The 19,178-nt window shown below is 37.6% G+C and overlaps 2 protein-coding genes across 20 annotated transcripts in view; one reads left to right on the forward strand and one right to left on the reverse strand.

Moving 5' to 3' along the window:
- LOC127845743 (ankyrin repeat and SAM domain-containing protein 6-like) overlaps window positions 1-19,148 on the forward strand; it is a 32,366-nt gene extending 13,218 nt beyond the window's left edge. The window contains exons 6-18 of the mRNA XM_052376855.1: window positions 31-166; window positions 424-454; window positions 1,270-1,428; window positions 2,340-2,444; window positions 3,899-4,066; window positions 6,366-6,507; window positions 8,040-8,169; window positions 8,592-8,775; window positions 11,852-11,912; window positions 12,138-12,205; window positions 14,147-14,263; window positions 16,977-17,074; window positions 18,891-19,148. Of these exons, the coding sequence (XP_052232815.1) occupies window positions 31-166; window positions 424-454; window positions 1,270-1,428; window positions 2,340-2,444; window positions 3,899-4,066; window positions 6,366-6,507; window positions 8,040-8,169; window positions 8,592-8,775; window positions 11,852-11,912; window positions 12,138-12,205; window positions 14,147-14,263; window positions 16,977-17,074; window positions 18,891-18,930 (1,439 nt within the window). The 3' untranslated portion in view covers window positions 18,931-19,148. The remainder of the gene's footprint in view (window positions 1-30; window positions 167-423; window positions 455-1,269; window positions 1,429-2,339; window positions 2,445-3,898; window positions 4,067-6,365; window positions 6,508-8,039; window positions 8,170-8,591; window positions 8,776-11,851; window positions 11,913-12,137; window positions 12,206-14,146; window positions 14,264-16,976; window positions 17,075-18,890) is intronic.
- LOC127845741 (DNA repair-scaffolding protein-like) overlaps window positions 1-19,178 on the reverse strand; it is a 590,230-nt gene that overhangs the window by 284,515 nt on the left and 286,537 nt on the right. The gene's annotated exons all lie outside the window — the stretch shown is intronic.

Raw genomic sequence — 19,178 nt, forward strand, 5'->3', positions numbered from 1 at the left:
ACTTGCTTGCTGTTTGATTTTTGTGTGCAGATGATGTTGACACAGACCTGCTGCGTCTGCTTGCAAAAGCCATGCACATGAATAAAGGAGACAAACCAAAGAATCCCCGCAGCTGGCCAAAACAGAACGGAACTACACAATCACTTACATTTACCTCAGACCAGCTGTGAGTTGAGAGACATAGTGTTTATTAGTCAATATTTGTGTCAGCAGTTTGTATTTGCAACAATGTTATAAAAATCTAATGCTTGTTGTGTCTTATGGTAAACATTATATTATTTCATTAAGATTCAGTTCCTCACAATGAATTTATATTTGATATTTCAATCGAATCTCTGTCATTATGAATGTTTGGGTATTTTATCTTCTGTTATGATTAACAAATACTTATGTTTGAGAAAGTCACATTTATTTTTATTGCAGAATGGATGATCAACCAAAAAGTGGACTAAAGGTAAAAGTTTTTATTTTATATGCTATAAATCAGTTGAATAATATGCTTTTAAATAAGAAAAACAGTAAAAGCTCCATTAGCTCCTATTATGAACTCTGCAGTATCATATGTTTTCCTTGATATTCAACTAGTCTTTATGGAAGTTGGTAAGCTGATAATACCCATGATGTATTGCATGGCTACTGCCCCTCTCCCCTACATGGTATACATGTTAAGTTGGTCAGTTACTGGCATTAGTATGTTCAATAAGTGGTTGTTAACCAGCTTGTCCAGGAAATACGTGAGTTGGTTTACTGACTTCCCTAAGGGACTGAAATACTGTTCAAACAAAACGGCGAAAAATCTGCTAAAAAACATTTCATTAACTTCTTGTGTAAATCTCTCCAGTATCATACATGTATTTTACTATAAATATGACTACCGTATATGGTACATTTTGCTGCATTTAATATGAGCATTGATCTGGGATATTTGGGTTAAATGCATGTGTGTAAAGTGTTGTCCCAGATTAGCCAGTGAGTCTGCACAGGCTAATCAGGGACGACACTTTCCGCCTACATTGAATTTTTGTTAAGAAGAGACTTTCTTAAATTGAAAAATTATGTCAAAAGCAGAAAGTGTTGTCCCTCATTAGCCTGTGTAGACTGCACATCCTATCTGGGACGACACTTTACGCACATGCATTTACACCGTTGTCCCTGAGAGAGGCTCAATTTTATTAAACTCTCCATCGTCATATTACACTCTAATATATAACTTGCCTGTACGATACATTTTGCTTATATGATATTTTGATGGACATGTTGTACATGCAGGGCTGGCTGAACAGACTGTCCAACCGGTTCCGGAACCTGAAGATCGGACGCACGTTTAACAGTACGTCCAGCACGCGCCTGGTCCCTCTCACACTGGAGGGGCAGACGGAGAGCCTTCATGACATACCAGCTCAGATTGCAGCTCACAGTCCACAAGTGGTAATATACAGCTGGGTTTTGTACTCAATTATATCAAATAGTTAATTTAATATAATTTGAAAAAATGATGCAAAATTTAAAGGTTGTTGCCCAGCAATAACAGTTAACTGAAAATTACGTCATTAGAAATATAAAAATGGCATCTGTAGATTGAACACACATTAAGTTGTTGGTTTTTTATATGAGAATGATGCTTTTTTTAATTACATGGCCACAATTTGTTAACAATTAAATTTAAATTATCAAGAATCATTTACTTATTAATTACACAACACTTGTGTTTTGATATTCAACTCATAAGCGTGTCAAATGGTTGACTTCTTATTTATTCTTTATATGGTTTGAATGAAACCTAAATGCACAGATGATGTCTTATTAGGTAATGTCATTTTTGGGGTATCTTTTAAATAGAAATACATTGTAAAAACCTTTTATTGCACAGACTTAAATAAATGGTGCTAAATTATGCTTTGGTTGTGTTTTTAAGGTATGTTAATAAAAGGTAACAGCACAGATATGATTTGCTGTTTAAACACTCCTTTGGCGGCTTTGACTCTTGGGCCAATTTTTTACCATGTCACACCATTGACATGTTATAATATAAATATCGCCTTGCATTGTCACTGCATTGCATGGTGCCATCCAATGTATAGGTATATTAACATTAAAAGGCGCTTGTTAAATGGGAAGTCAGTGTGAGAAATACACATTGATTAAGTATAACGCTGTTTCTGTTCAATTAAAAGTGTTGCATTCTTGAAGGGCAACAGTAGAATTTGTCAAAATTGAAAATAATTTCTCCAGGGGTTAAAGTATTTTCTTGGGTTGATGAAATTCACACTTTTTTTTCAAGGAATCAGTATATATCTGAGGTTTAATACATGACTAGTCTCTGTGTGGTCACATTTCAGTCTCCCAAGAAGAACAACTTTGTAATGGAGCCTGTGGCCAAGTCCATGACAAGCTATGAGACCATGAAACAGGAGACGAAGAAAAGTGCTGCACTTTACACACTTGTAAGTTGTCTCTCTTTTGTTGGCGAACTAGGATATAATGGAAAAAAATTCATTTTGGGGTAGGACACCAGGGTTTTTACACCCCTTTTTGGGTAAATGGCCCTAGCCTTCAAAATTGGGGAAAATTTTGCATGAAAAACACATTTGGGGATGCATTTTGTGTGATGTAACTAATAGGTGAATGACATTTCATTTTTGGGAAAAAAACCAAGATTTAAAAACAGTTTTTCATGTGATGCATCTTTAATTTTTCTGCAGCTTTTGAATAAAGAAAGCTAAGATTTCTTCGAAACATGTGTTCTGGGGACATACATGTCTTTCAAGCATTTCTAGTTAGGTCAATACATCAAGAACTTTGTGTGTTGTGGTAGAATGTTGTTTGTGTGCTATGATGTGTGTTGTGGTAGAATGTTTTATGAGTGCAATGATGTGTGTTTTGGTAGAATATTGTTTGCACGCTATGATGTGTTTTGTGGTAGAATGTTGTTTGTGTGCCATGTTGTGTGTTGTGGTAGAATGTTGTTTGTGTGCTGTGATGTGTGTTGTGGTAGAATATTGTGTGCGGCTATGATGTGTGGTGTGGTAGAATGTTTTTTGCGTGCTATGATGTGTGTTGTGGTAGAATGTTGTTTGTGTGCTATGATGTGTGTTGTGGTAGAATATTGTTTGTGTGCTATGATGTGTGTTGTTGTAGAATATTGTTTGTGTGCTATGATGTGTGTTGTGGTAGAATGTTTTTTGTGTGTTGTGATGTGTTTTGTGGTAGAATTTTTATGTGCTTTGATGTGTGTTGTGGTAGATTATTGTTTGTGTGCTTTGATATGTGTTGTGGTAGAATGTTGTTTGTGTGATATGATGTGTGTTGTGGTAGAATGTTGTTTGTGTGCTATGATGTGTGTTGTGGTATAATATTGTTTGCATGCTATGATGTGTATTATGATAGAATGTTGTTTGTGTGCTATGATGTGTGTTGTGGTAGAATGTTGTGTGTGTGTGCTATGATGTTTGTTGTGGTAGAATGTTGTTTGTGTGCTATGATGTGTGTTGTGGTCGAATGTTGTTTGTGTGCTATGATGTGTGTTGTGGTAGGATGTTGTTTGTGTGCTATGATGTGTGTTATGGTAGGATGTTGTTTGTGTGCTTTAATGTGTGTTGTGGTAGACTATTGTTTTGTGCTATGATGTGTGTTGTGGTAGAATGTTGTTTGTGTGCTATGATGTGTGTTATGGTAGAATGTTGTTTGTGTGCTATGATGTGTGTTGTGGTAGGATATTGATTGTGTGCAATGATGTGTGTTGTGGTAGAATGTTGTTTGTGTGCTATGATGTGTGTTATGGTAGAATGTTGTTTGTGTGCTATGATGTGTGTTATGGTAGAATGTTGTTTGTGTGCTATGATGTGTGTTGTGGTAGGATGTTGTTTTTGTGCTATGATTGACACTGTATATTTTACAGGATATCAACCCGCCCCATTCCAACGTGTCCAGCGACACCTTGAAGCCAGTTATCCCCCCTTTTTTGCCCCCACCCTCATTTGATCTCGACAGCCCTGGCCGACCCTGGAGAGGACTTGGGGGTCGAGCAAAAACTACAATGACAGGCCTCGATGGAAACAGCTCTGTAGTGAGTTTTGATTTTAAGTAACACATTAACATTTGATAACCAGAGCCCATATTAACCAACCAATTCAGAGTCTTAAGTATAAAAAGGAAGAATATTCTAACAACTGTAATGTTATAAAACTCCTTGAAAATTAAGTCTTGCATGGCCGTTAACACCTTTAACTGTATAATTCTTTGTTAAGAACAATTTGTTAATTATATAAGAACCAATTGTTAGCATGTACCTATGCAAGGTATATTTATGGAGTCTCAGACTATACTCAATTCTGAAGTCTAAGGATGGGTTGGTGAATATAGGCCCAGACCTAAAGATGTTCATAGTTCCACATTTGTTGTCCACTATCAATCATGTTTTCCAGTGACATGCTAAGAATAAACACATTCAGAAACCATAGTAACATGAAAATGCACTGCTCAAGTACTTGTCAAGCCCCCTTACACTCTGCTCAGTATAGCTGCAATGACCCAATCAATTTATTGTGTGTGTATTTCGAAGTTTATGAAGTCTTTCCGTGACTGTGGCTGCATTATGAATGGACCAGGAGTGTGTCCATCACTCCCACCTAATTATACCCCCACTAAACGAAGTTTAGGGGGGTATATAGGAGTGAGCTTGGTTGTCGGTCTGTATGTCGGTCTGTCGTTCGGTTTGTGTCCGCTCTCTAATTTAAGTAGTTTTCATCCGATCTTGACCAAACTTGGTCAGAAGTTGTATCTAGATGTTGTCTAGGCCAAGTTCGAACATGGGCCTTGACGGGTCAAAAACTAGGTCACCGGGTCACTTAGTGCGTTTAAAACATTCAGCATGTTTTCCGCTCTCTAATTCAAGTAGTTTTCATCAGATCTTCACCAAACTTGGTCAGAAATTGTATCTAGATGATGTCTAGGCCAAGTTTGAACATGGGTCATGGCAAGTCAAAAACTAGGTCACGGGGTCACTTAGTACCTTTTACACATTCAGCATGGTGTATGCTCTCTAATTCAAGTAGTTTTCATCCGATCTTTACCACACTTGGTCAGAAGTTGTATCTAGATGATGTGTAGGTCAAGTTTGAACATGGGCCATGCAGGGTTAAAAACCAGGTCACGGGGTCACTTAGTGCGTTTTAAACATTGAGCATGGTTTCCGCTATTTTTTGTGAAGACAACATGCAAAATATTCTGTGTCAATGTGGCATGTGGGGGTATTTGTCACATCTGTCACAAAGCTCTAGTTAACTTACTAGACGCGCGACAAAATTGGGACAAGGGATAAGGCTGCAATTTTCAGCTAGATTGTATTTGTGCTTAAATTAAAGGCATTTTATTATACCCCCACAAACGAAGTTTAGGGGGTATATAGGAGTGAACTTGAACTCTAATTCAAGTAGTTTTCATCAGATCTTCACCAAACTTGGTAAGAAGTTGTATCTAGATGATGTCTAGGCCAAGTTCGAACATGGGTCATGGCAGGTCAAAAACTAGGTCACGGGGTCACTTAGTGCGTTTTAAACATTGAGCATGGTGTCCGCTCTCTAATTCAAGTTGTTTTCATCAGATCTTCACCAAACTTGGTCAGATGTTTTATCTAGATGATGTCTAGGTCAAGTTCAAATATGGGTCATGCAGGGTCAAAAACTAGGTCACCGGGTCACTTAGTGCGTTTTAAACATTGAGCACGGTGTCTGCTCTCTAATTCAAGTAGTTTTCATCTGAGCTTCACCAAACTTGGTCAGAAGTTGTATCTAGATGATGTCTAGGCCAAGTTCGAACATGGGTCATGGCAGGTTGAAAACTAGGTCACAGTGTCACTTAGTGCATTGTAAACATTGAGCATGGTGTCCGCTCATTAATTCAAGTAGTTTTCATCCAATCTTCACTAAACTTGGCCAGAAGTTGTATCTAGGTGATGTGTAGGTCAAGTTCGAACATGGGCCATGCCAGGTCAAAAACTAGGTCACGGGGTCACATAGTGCGTTTTAAACATTCAGCATGGTGTCCGCCGTTTTTTGTGAAGACAACATGCTAAATATTCTGTGTCAATGCGGCATGTGGGGGTATTCGTCACGTCTGTGACAAAGCTCTAGTTTTAGAGTGGTCTTGTGCTTTAGTTGGAAACTAGAGTACCTAAAGGAATTCCCACCTGTCCAGAATGGTAACATCTAGCCAACCCCACACTCACAGAAACATGAATTGAAACCCAGTTGCCTAGGTGAGAAGTAGGTGTACCAACCACGTAGCTAACACTGGACAGCCTGAATCAATTTATTGAAAGACATCAGCATATTTATATTTAATGGATTCATTTTTTTATGGTACAGAGTTCAGGTCATGAGAGGCCAATACTACGGCCGATGAAGTTCCTGCAGAACACACAGAGCAGTGGATTTGCCAGTCAGATCTCACCCACTAACTCTGCTAGATTCACACAAAACAGTAGTAACCCAAGCCCAAACTCATCTGGTAAGATATATATACCTAGGAAATACAGTGAAATAACATAACATTCTTTGCGTTAAAAGGACTGCTTGAAGTTGTCAAATCACAAATTCTTTATCTTGATGTTTATCTAATTGCTTCCGCCACTTATGACACTACACTATGTCATGTGTTGTGAAATAGTACAACACTTGTGAATGATTATCATAAGTGCCAGATGTGACACTCATGTGCGTTCACGTAAATGGTTTCAGCAGTACCTGTGTCAGCTCCTAAGGAAATTCACTAAACTTAAAAAGGAGTCAAGTCAGGGACCATTTCGTTTATAGTTGTGTTTTGTTGATTTCCACAATGCATTGGAATATTTGTATTATATAATTATAAAATAATTATTTAAAGGTAAATCTGGTTTTGTTGGGAAAAAAATTCTATGGTGGTTTTTTATGCTTCCCGAAATAAAATTTCGGCGGAGCATATAGTTGCCAGTTTGTCCTTCCTTCCTTCCTTCCTTACTTCCGTCACACTTTTGTTACTGTTTCTCATAGCACCTTTAATACTTAACCGATCTCTTTCATATTTGGCAAAGGTACCTTGCATGTACCTCTACCTTTTGATGAGGTTTGAGGTCACTGGGGTCAAGGTCAAGGTCACTGAGGCTTATAATAGATTCTTCTGTCACACTTTTGTTACAGTTTCTCATAGCATCTCCAATACTTAACCGATCTCTTTCATATTTGGCATGTAGGTACCTTGCATGGACCTCTACCTTTTGATGAGGTCACTGGGGTCAAGGTCAAGGTCACTGAGGCTAATTATAGATTTTTCCGTCACTCTATTGTTACAATTTCTCATAGCACCTTCAATACTTAACCGATCTCTTTCATATTTGGCGTGTAGGTACCTTGCATGAACCTCTACCTTTTGATGAGGTTTGAGGTCACTTGGGTCAAGGTCAAGGTCACTGAGGCTGATAATAGATTTTTCCGTCACTCTTTTGTTACAGTTTCTCATAGCACCTTCAATACTTAACCGATCTCTTTCATATTTGGCATGTAGGTACCTTGCATGGACCTCTACCTTTTCATGAGGTTTGAGGTCACTGGGGTCAAGGTCAAAGTCAATGAGGCTAATAATAGATTTTTCTGTCCCTCTTTTGCTACAGTTTCTCATAGCGCCTTCAATACTTAACCAATCCCTTTCATATTTGGCATGTAGGTACCTTGCATGGACCTCTACCTTTTCTTGAGGTTTGAGGTCACTGAGTCAAGGTCACAGAGGCTAATAATAGATATTTTTAGGTGTTTATTAACACATACATTGACAAAGCGCATCATCAGGGAGCTTCACTGATATTCTTGTTTGACACTGTCTTAGTATGAAGTCAATGCAAAATACCATCATATTGACTGAAAAGTTGAGATCCTGTCATATAGTCAATCTGCCTAATAATCAAGAAAATACTGTAGTAAATAATGCTCTGTAGGCTTCTCATGTGGCATACAGCACTTGTCTCCTCTCACAGGTTACTCATCACTTGAGTATCAATTGTCTCCTAGGTGACCAGAGTACCGGCCTGTTCATGCCCATGCCATCGTCTTTCACTACGGAGAGGAACCCAATGTTCTCTGAGAGGAACCCAATGTTCTCCACCCCAAGCTATACCTCCTCAAGGATCTTCATGCCCAGGTACATAAATAAATCTCTGATACCAAGTTATCACAAAGTAAGGTCATAAACTTCAGATCAGTCTTAAGTATAGAATGTTTAAACATGAAATTCTTACTATCCCAGTATGTTTTTTATTCAGGGTAAATAAATGAATTGTGCACTTGAATTACACTTCCTTATATTGCTTTACTGATTCTTTATGGCACCATAAGTCTTTCATAGGCCAGGTTATTTATGGTTTAAAATTGAAATGCATTTTTTGTTGTTGCTGTTTTTACTTTTTAGCCAAGATTCTTATAGTTAGTAGGAAATCACTCATAATATAGTTCACACTGCAAGTTAAACTGAGGTTATGAACACCTCCAGTTTAAAATAGTATTTTGACCTCATGTGCGCTTATGTCATGGTTCTGTTCATGTGTTATTGTTGTTCTGTTCCAGAAAGCCATCAGTGTTACGGACCATGTCCAACACGACATCCCCAAACAGTTCCACTAGCGGCACCAGTGGTACGAGCGGCAGTTCCTCCCAGACGCCCATACGCTCCTCACGGGGACGTAGCACGTCATCCAAGGGAAGCACCAACTCCACACTTACACCATCTCCCTCACCAACACCTGGCAAGGTACACAAATATGCCTTGTTCTAGAAAAACTGGGCTTAAATCATGTGTATAAAGAGTCTTAGATTAGCCTGTTCTGTCTGCACAGGCTTATCCGTGTCAACTTTTTCTGATTTTGTGGATTTTTTTATTCATAAATGAGGTCTGTTCTGCACACAAATCCAGTGTAGGTGGCAAGTGTTGTCCCATATTAGCATGTGCTCAATGCACTTTACACACAGGAGTTTTCCCAGAGCAAGGTTCATATGATGATAATAGTTTCAGCAATGTCTTGCCTCTTAATTGGATATCCCGCTGTTTGTACGGGTTCACCATAAAATCACATCTTTAATTTTGCCCTCAGCTAAGTGATCAAGTTTTTGACTGCACTAATGCTGTTGCAGCAGCTGTGCTGTGCATTGTCATCTGCTCATAAGTATCTCCACTCTTTGATCAAAGCAGGGTGCCAGAATATTAACACATTCTTTGATTTGTATGAGTAGTATTTTTAAGCTCACATGATTACAATAGGCTCATTGTGAGCTTTTGTGATCGTCTTTTGTCCTTCATTCATCGTTGCTGAAAATCAGGTCACTCAATAAATAGTTCATAAGGGCAATTAAAGAAAAAGCTTGTGACACTCTAGAAGTCATATTTTTGTCCAAGCTTCATGAGACTTGCTCAGAATATTTATTGTAATGATATCTTGGCTGAGTTCTTAATTGATTCTGGTCCACTGAAAAACAGTTTGTAGGGAAATCCTCTAGAATCCTTTTTTACATCTTCATGAATATTCCTCAGAACATTTGCTCTATTTATATCTTGGGTGAGTCAGAAAATGGTTCAGGTCCTTTGAAATACATGCAGCTTACCTTATATGGTTATAGCAAAACCTTTTGATCTCAGTAAAAGTCACATTTGATCACATCTTCTTAAAACATGCTCAGAGCATTTGCTCTAATAGTATCTTAGCTGACTCGAAAATGTTCCGGTCAGTTCTAAAACTTGGCTACAAGGGGTCTGGGCAGTTTTCAACTTACAACTTAAATGAAACGCATGTTCTCATGATATCTCATTATGGTTTTGGGTAAAAAGCAAGGTCAGAAGCCACATTTATTAAATAAACATCTCAAAAGCTGACTTCGGTTCTTAGGTGAGGGACCTTTTACTTTTGTCTTTTTTTTAAAGGGCTGGTCTAGTTTATAAAAATACTTATCTCTGCATGAACATGAAATATATCCCAGGGTCTTCCCCAGGCCATTTAAGCGCCCCTTGCCGGGGCGCTTGAATTTCGAAATCAGAGTCCCCAGGGCGCTTGAAAGTTTCCGATCAGTGTATTCTTCAGAAAAATTAAGTTGAGATTGTCCAAAAAAATCAAGGTTTCCCTATCAGTGTATCAATATTCCCTGTTTTAAAAGAGCACTCGGTACCTACTTTCACAAGTAATTGCCATAAACACCACATGGGGTAATGGATAATCCACTGATAAGAGAATAGCATGACGCGCGTTTCGATTATTCTAGCCACATTACACGGTCATTTAAATGCTGACAAGGATGTATCTGGTAACTTTCCAGTCGTCAAACTGTGAAGTTCATCGTCCAATCGGTTACGCGAATGCTTATGAGGGCGGGGTTAACTATCGACCATTATTTTTTATTGACGTTGGGCATGAAGTAAGAGTCTATCGCAGCTTGATTAGCAAGAAGTTGTACCATTTGAGTAATATAAAACCGGTAATTAGTACAGTACAGAACATTAAAGACGGTTTCGGGCATCATCATCACACTTTTTTTACTGTAAACAAGTGTTACCTATGACTCATAATTAATATGAGAAATTAATTGCAAGTGGTAAACAATTAATTATTATAGCGAGTAAGTTGTGCAAATGACTCCCGGTTACAATTATGTGATAACAATTTATTTAATTCCAGTACATGTATATTTCAACATGTCCATTTATAGAACGGATTCACCTCGTTTTTCTGACATTTATTCGACATGTAATGCGCTTTAACAAATTTTCGTTGAATTAATTAGGCACACTTGTAAATGTTTCGTCCGATAATCGATAGTTAGAAGACTGATGATGGCAACCGGCTGTGATCCTCGTGGACAACGTGAATTTCATACATAATTCCGTCAAAACATTTATTCGACTCGTAAAGTGTGTAAACAAATTATCGTTGAATTTATAACGCAACGGTTAATATTTGTTGAAATCTCAAATGGGAAAAATTAAATTTGTAATCCGAAACCCATTACCGTAAGTCGATGTTAACGCGTTTTTAATCCGAAACACACTTCCGAATGTAAATGTTACCGCAACGTTAAATATTTTTGCTTCAAATTAGCAGTGCAAATTTATTTTGTGTCGAATCTTTTTCTCAATTAAAAAAAGCGTGAAAATTATGCAGCATGTACAACGTCGCGTCTATTGCATACAAGTGGCGTGTATTGAGCGTTTTAACAAGCACAAAACAGGTCAGGGGATTGACGCATATTCAGAGGCAATATTTCATCAAATCTATAAATAGTCACTTAAAAATGGCAAGGTTTGTGTTAAAGAAATAACTGAAAGCTTTTATCGTAAATATTTACCAGAAAGAGATTGATAAAAACGGAATAAACGGGGTTATCGAATAATAAATAGAAACTTGAAAAATAGTAAGTATACAGTAATAGAGTCGGGTTGAAACGGATGTATTGGGGAATCGTTCGAGTCGGGATTTTACTATCTGTGCGGAAAAGTTTTAAAACAATTAAACAATATAAAAAAATATATTTTTTAAATGACTGGGGGATTTTTTTGAAGAGTCATAGCGCACCAAATGACGTCTTTTGACGCTGTTTTTCTTTGAGTTATAACGCACCACAGAACGTGAATTGACACGTTAAATTAAAAAAAAAGATCCCACCCCCGGTCGGCCCCGGGGCGCCTGAACAAATTCCTGGGGAAGGCACTGTATCCAGCAATATGAATTTATATATGTTAACACATTTGCCTTATCTTATCTGTATTTTCTCTACAGTTGATAAGAAAATACATGTATACTGTTATAATTTTTATCATTTGTATTTTTCCTTGTTTCAATCAGTACGCAGATGAGAACGGACCAATGCTGGACTCTGTGAATGAAATTGAGGCAGGGCCTGGAGGTAGGATAATTATGAGAAACATTGTGTTCTCCACAAGTATTTATAAAGCTTCTTTTTTATATCAAAATTGCCTTTGATGCTATTTAAGTCTTCAAACTGATAATAAATAACACATCTGCCCATCTTAAAATATTGTTTTCTTCCTTCAGGTACATCATTATAACAATAAAACTTTATTCAAATATATTTTTTCTGCCATCAATCACTTTTCTCTGTATTTTTCAGATGAATTGTCTGTTATTTTGAAGAAGTTGTCTCTAGAAAAGTATCAGCCAATATTTGAGGAACAAGAGGTATACTATTTAAATTAGTTTCAACTGTTTATTCTCTTCTTTTGTTAAGTCAACTATGATTCAATAAATTTTACAATGTTTGAAACGATCATTATAAAGAAATAAATGCTTTCAGTTGTTTTAGAGTTGAAGCAATAGATGTATATAGTATATTCAGAGTCCCATATTACAAATGTTTCATTGATTATACCACTTCATCCTTCAATTATTTGTGGACGGATTTCTAGCATATGTTAGTGATCATTTCAAGTAATTTAGACAGAAAGTTCAAATGTTTTGACTGATGATTGCCCCAAACTGAAATACCCACAATATATGCCATAGCTTGTAATTTAAAAGATTTGTCATTTATTGGAGTATATTGGAGTCCCTCTGGCTGTTGTTTTTTTTGTTTGGTCAGTTTATCATTCAGTGCCCATAAAATGCTTTGAGTTTGCAGAATAATTTCGATATTTATCAAGCGATGACATTTAAACTTTAAATATTTTAACGTGAAGTCTAGATGTGCATGACCTTTTCATGCCTTAAAATGCACTTGTTTATGAGTGATATGCCCTTGAATTTATCAATTATGATGGCAGTAACATAAAATGTTCTAAGTTTTTGGAGCAAACTTCTGCATTTATTATGATATTTAATAAAAAGTATGTCATCATCATTTAGTGTAATGATGCATGACACACTATTTGGGCGTGGTCATTAATTTGTTCCTGAGTGCATGGTTGTCATGGCCTGTGACAAATTGAAGCAGGGGTATGGTATAAGTTACGTCTGTTGAAAAGCTCTAATTATTATTAGCTCGGCTGTTTTCGGAGAAAACCCAAGCTATTGTCATAGCCAGCTCGCCGTCCGACGTAGGCGTCGTGCTAAAACCTTAACATTGGCTATAAATTTTTAAATATTGAAGATAGCAACTTGATATTTGGCATGCATGTGTATCTCATGGAGCTGCACATTTTGAGTGGTAAAATTTCAAGGTGAACATCATCCTTCAAGGTCTAGGATCGAAAAAACAAAGTCAAGGGAAGTAATAAGCTTTAAATGGACATAGTTATCTGACCTGCCCACATATATATATTTTTTTTAATAAATCAAAGCGGCTCAGTAGGCGGCATTGTGTTTCTGACAAACACATTGTGGTAAAAGTTCAACATCAAGGTCATCCTTCAAGGTCTACGGTAAAAAATACACGTTTAAGGGAAGTAATGAGATTTACAGGGAGATAATTATTCAATATTGAACATAGCCACTTTATATATTTGGCATGCATGTGTATCTCATGGAGCTGCACATTTTGAGTGGTGAATCTACAGTCACGGTAGTGGCTTTTAATTTTTTGCTACTAAAAATAGAGATTTGTTAGAGACAGTTATTTTCAAGGGAAGTAATTTATATAATAATAAATCTCATATTATATATTTCCTTACCAAGAATTGAAGTTCTTTTCACAGTTACTGTACAGATTTATTATTTTTATTATTTATAACTCAAATGATTGATTTTTCAAAGTTTTTTTTTAATGATATAATTATCATTTCTTTCATGTACATAGTTGTTAATAGTAGTGTTCATTACATACCTGTGGACTTATGTCCATAGATACATGATGAACTCTGGCTATGATCTCTTTGATAAACCACAGTGGCGCAGTAGGGGGCATTGTGTTTCTGACGAACACATTTCTTGTTAGGTCACTAGGTCACAGGTCAAGGTAACTGTGACCTCTAAAAAAAAAAAATTCTGACAAGCTTTCGCAGCCGAGCGTGGCACCCGTTATGCGGTGCTCTTGTTATTTTAAGCCACACAATTTGAATTGAGTTTTCAACAAGAACATTCTGCATTATTTATAAAAATGCTATTTTTCAAATTTTTGTTCCATGAGTCATTTCAATAGCCATTCAACAGTTTGTAGCGTCTACGGTAATAATGTGTTTTCTACAGGTGGACATGGAAGCTTTCCTGACCCTGACGGATGATGATCTCACAGAGCTGGGCATTTCTCATGTAGAATCTCGCAAACAGATCCTCACGGAGATATCGGAGCTCAACACTGGAAAGGTGACAGAGCGACTTTTCTCACATCGAGTCTTCGCACTTAACAGATACTGGCCCTTTATTTCAGCCTTGTTCTGGAAAAACTGGGCTTCATGCATATGCCTAAAGTGTTGTCCCTGATTAGAGTGTGCAGTCCGCAAAGGTATAGGGACATGTTCTTCCTTGAGTAAATTTGTGTTTAGAAGAGACTTCCTTTACACTAAATAATCCATAAAAGCCGAAATTGTTGTCCCTGATAGCACAGGCTAATCTGGGACGATACCTTAGGCAAATGCATTAAGCCCCATTTTCCCAGAATGAGACTCAGTTCAGCCTGATGTTGCAGTTAATGTTGATTCCTTTGATAAAGGATAAATTTCTTAATTGCTCTCAAAGCTCTGTTTAGTTTTGTGTATTAATTGCCCATCAGTTCATCTTAATTAAGCAGTATTTTGTACTAAGTATTTGGAAAAGTCAACTTATGATCTGTAAATCTAATATTATAATTTCAAAAATTATCAATTAGATAATTATAGTGCTGTGGTTTGCAAAAGAAGTAGTCTTGATAGTCTTGATACTTTGTTATTCCATAATCAATTGGAGTTACCATTATAGTTTCTACAGCAAAATATTTATGGTTGTCCCAGGTCGTTTAAATTTTAGTATTAAAACCCATTTCAGTTCCTATTTAAAATCTTTTCCTTCACATATTTAGCTAAATGATTTTACTCAACCATCTATATATTAATTAAGCCATGGTTTATTGAATGAAATAAGTAAGTATTTCTTAGTAAATATTATTCGACAAGATGTGTTGTTAAATATGTTCATCTTCAAGATGTGATACTGGAGTTCAAAATCATCACGTATTTGAGTCTGGTTATTGTAAAACTGGTCTTAATGCATGTGCGTTAATTGTCTTTTGGACTGCACTGGCTAATCAGGGACATAACTTCCCTTCTAAACTGGATTTTTGCAAAAAAGCGACTTCCTTGAAACAAAAAATACTCTTAAAGTGGAGAGTGTTGTCTCTGATCAGCCTGTGAGGACTGCACAGTGTAATATGGGACAATACTTTACTCACAAGCATGAAGCCTGTGAGGACTGCACAGTGTAATATGGGACAATACTTTACTCACAAGCATGAAGCCAAGTGAGGACTGCACAGTGTAATATGGGACAATACTTTACTCACAAGCATGAAGCCATGTGAGGACTGCACAGTGTAATATGGGACAATACTTTACTCACAAGCATGAAGCCTGTGAGGACTACACAGTGTAATATGGGACAATACTTTACTCACAAGCATGAAGTCAAGTGAGGACTGCACAGTGTAATATGGGACAATACTTTACTCACAAGCATGAAGCCATGTGAGGACTGCACAGTGTAATATGGGACAATACTTTACTCACAAGCAAGAAGCCAAGTGAGGACTGCACAGTGTAATATGGGACAATACTTTACTCACAAGCATGAAGCCTGTGAGGACTGCACAGTGTAATATGGGACAATACTTTACTCACAATCATGAAGCCTGTGAGGACTGCACAGTGTAATATGGGACAATACTTTACTCACAAGCATGATGCCAAGTGAGGACTGCACAGTGTAATATGGGACAATACTTTACTCACAAGCATGAAGCCAAGTGAGGACTGCACAGTGTAATATGGGACAATACTTTACTCACAAGCATGAAGCCTGTGAGGACTGCACAGTGTAATATGGGATAATACTTTACTCACAATCATGAAGCCTGTGAGGACTGCACAGTGTAATATGGGACAATACTTTACTCACAATCATGAAGCCTGTGAGGACTGCACAGTGTAATATGGGACAATACTTTACTCACAAGCATGAAGCCATGTGAGGACTGCACAGTGTAATATGGGACAATACTTTACTCACAAGCATGAAGCCAAGTGAGGACTGCACAGTGTAATATGGGACAATACTTTACTCACAAGCATAGAGCCATGTGACGACTGCACAGGGTAATATGGGACAATACTTTACTCACAAGCATGAAGCCTGTGAGGACTGCACAGTGTAATATGGGACAATACTTTACTCACAAGCATTAAGCCTGTGAGGACTGCACAGTGTAATATGGGACAATACTTTACTCACAAGCATGAAGCCTGTGAGGACTGCACAGTGTAATATGGGACAATACTTTACTGACAAGCATGACGCCAAGTGAGGACTGCACAGTGTAATATGGGACAATACTTTACTCACAAGCATGAAGCCTGTGAGGACTGCACAGTGTAATATGGGACAATACTTTACTCACAAGCATGAAGCCAAGTGAGGACTGCACAGTGTAATATGGGACAATACTTTACTCACAAGAATGAAGCCTGTGAGGACTGCACAGTGTAATATGGGACAACACTTTACTCACAATCATGAAGCCTGTGAGGACTGCACAGTGTAATATGGGACAATACTTTACTCACAAGCATGAAGCCATGTTTTCCCAGAATGGGGCTCAATTAATAAGGACCACTTGGGGATCATAAAAGCTCTCATCTACTGCTAGAAGTATTTTACTTTATTTATATGGCTACTTTATACAATCAAAGTCTGGTTTAAAAAAAATTATTATAATATCATGTCATGTAAAAGGTCAACATTTGTAGATTTGTTTTAATAAATTGTAAATGTTGCCATTGTTCTACACTTGACAAATTTTCTACATGCTGTCTACTGCTCACTGTTACAGGCACGCGATCGCCGCCAGTTCCACGACACCATGCAGTCCTTCCAGACAACACTGAAGGCAAAGCAATCTGACGTTGCAAGTAGCTGTGCCAGTATTGGGTAGGTTTTCATACTTACAGCATTTGAAATGTGACATGTTTTCAGCTTTTGAGAGACTTATATGATGTTTTCATATTAAGGTCCAGTAATCGAAATTAAGATAAGCGTTCAAGCCCTGCCCTGGTGAATTATGAACTTTGTTTGCTCAGAGTCCCAGTTTTATATATGCCAGCTTGCTGCATTTGCTATATCTCAATTTATAATGCAATATAATAATAATATAAAAATGCTTTGCATTGTCAGACTGCTTAACCTTGATCAGAGATTTTATCATTTAGTTTAAACCTTTTTATTTTTAGCACAATTGAATAAAAGCCTAAGGCTTATTTGAAACACCCTCTTAAGTCCCTTTTGTTCGACTATCACCGGAACTTAGTGTCTATGGGGATATATACACTCCCACACTTGGGATCAAGTGACCTCATGACCTCTCGTTCGTGAGGTGGACACCATATCCTCTGCACCATGGTGGTAGATTCATGGTTTGCATATGCAATGTACAACCTCTGGCTTTTCTTATTATCTCGGCTGTTTTTGGAGAAAACCCCGAGGTATTGTCATAGCCAGCTTGTCGTGTCCGCCATACGTGTCAAGGTTTGTTAAGGTTTTTATGTCCCCCACTATAGTAGTGGGGGACATATTGTTTTTGCCCTGTCTGTTGGTCTGTCTGTTGGTCTGTTGGTCTGTCTGTTTGCGCCAACTTTAACATTTTGCAATTACTTTTGCTATATTGAAGATAGCAACTTCATATTTGGCATGCATGTGTATCTCATGAAGCTGCACATTTTGAGTGGTGAAAGGTCAAGGTCTAGGTCATCCTTCAAGGTCAGAGGTCAAATATATGTGGCCAAAATCGCTCATTTTATGAATACTTTTGCAATATTGAAGATAGCAACTTGATATTTGGCATGCATGTGTATCTCATGGAGCTGCACATTTTGAGTGGTGAAAGGTCAAGGTCAAGGTCATCCTTCAAGGTCAGAGGTCAATTATATGTGGCCAAAATCGCTCATTTTATGAATACTTTTGCAATATTGAAGATAGCAACTTGATATTTGGCATGCATGTGCATCTTATGGAGCTGCTCATTTTGAGTGGTGAAAGGTCAAGGTCAGAGGTCAAATATATGTGGCCCAAATCGCTTATTTTATTAATACTTTTGCAATATTGAAGATAGCAACTTGATATTTGGCATGCATGTGTATCTCATGGAGCTGCACATTTTGAGTGGTGAAAGGTCAAGGTCAAGGTCATCCTTCACAAGGTCAAGGTCATCCTACAATGTCAAACATCATATAGGGGGACATTGTGTTTCACAAACACATCTTGTTAACATTGGCTCTAAAATCAAAGTCCTTCCACCTACAACTTTGAAACTTCATACGTAGATGCACCTTGATGAGTTCTACATGCCACACCCATTTTTGGGTCACTAGGTCAAAGGTCAAGGTCACTGTGACCTCTAAAAAAAAAAAAATAATAATTCTTACAAGCTTTCGCAGCCGAGCTCTTGTTTTAGTACCGCGGTAACGCTGTCCTTTAATATCTAAAATGAACATTGCAGCTACGCTAGATTTTCTGATGATGCTTATTTTAAGCTTTAATTTTTCACAAGCGCTTGCAAGCTCTAATCCAATTGCTGTATTGTTTCAGCTTCCTACCAATCAAACATGCACATGCTAGTTAACTGTTTGTGTATAATTGCTTATCAAAGACATGTGCATGATTCACGTATTATTACATTATTTTATCCAGTTTGACCACAGGTCATGTTCACAGTATATGTTACTTGTAAATGTCTGGTTATGTTTTTCAGACAGACCTGGCTGAGTCCTGGAGAAGTTGAGACAGAATGAATCTCTTTGACGTACTCAGTTTTTGTAATGTTAGATTATTGACTCGCATGGTGTGGAGAGATACAAAAGTTTCAGCCACAACTACATACTCAAACATACTTCTAGCTATAATGGATGAGAGAAAAGCGTCAGGGTTTTATCAATGGACCATCTTTTCTGCGCAGTTTTTAGCCGGATTTTTTTCGAAAAAATCTCGGCTTATAGATTGATGTTGTCGGGCGGGCGGGGGGGGCGGGCGGGCGGGCGGG

The sequence above is a fragment of the Dreissena polymorpha genome, chromosome 9 (genome assembly GCF_020536995.1).
Source record: "Dreissena polymorpha isolate Duluth1 chromosome 9, UMN_Dpol_1.0, whole genome shotgun sequence".
NCBI classification, from domain to species: Eukaryota; Metazoa; Mollusca; class Bivalvia; order Myida; family Dreissenidae; genus Dreissena; species Dreissena polymorpha.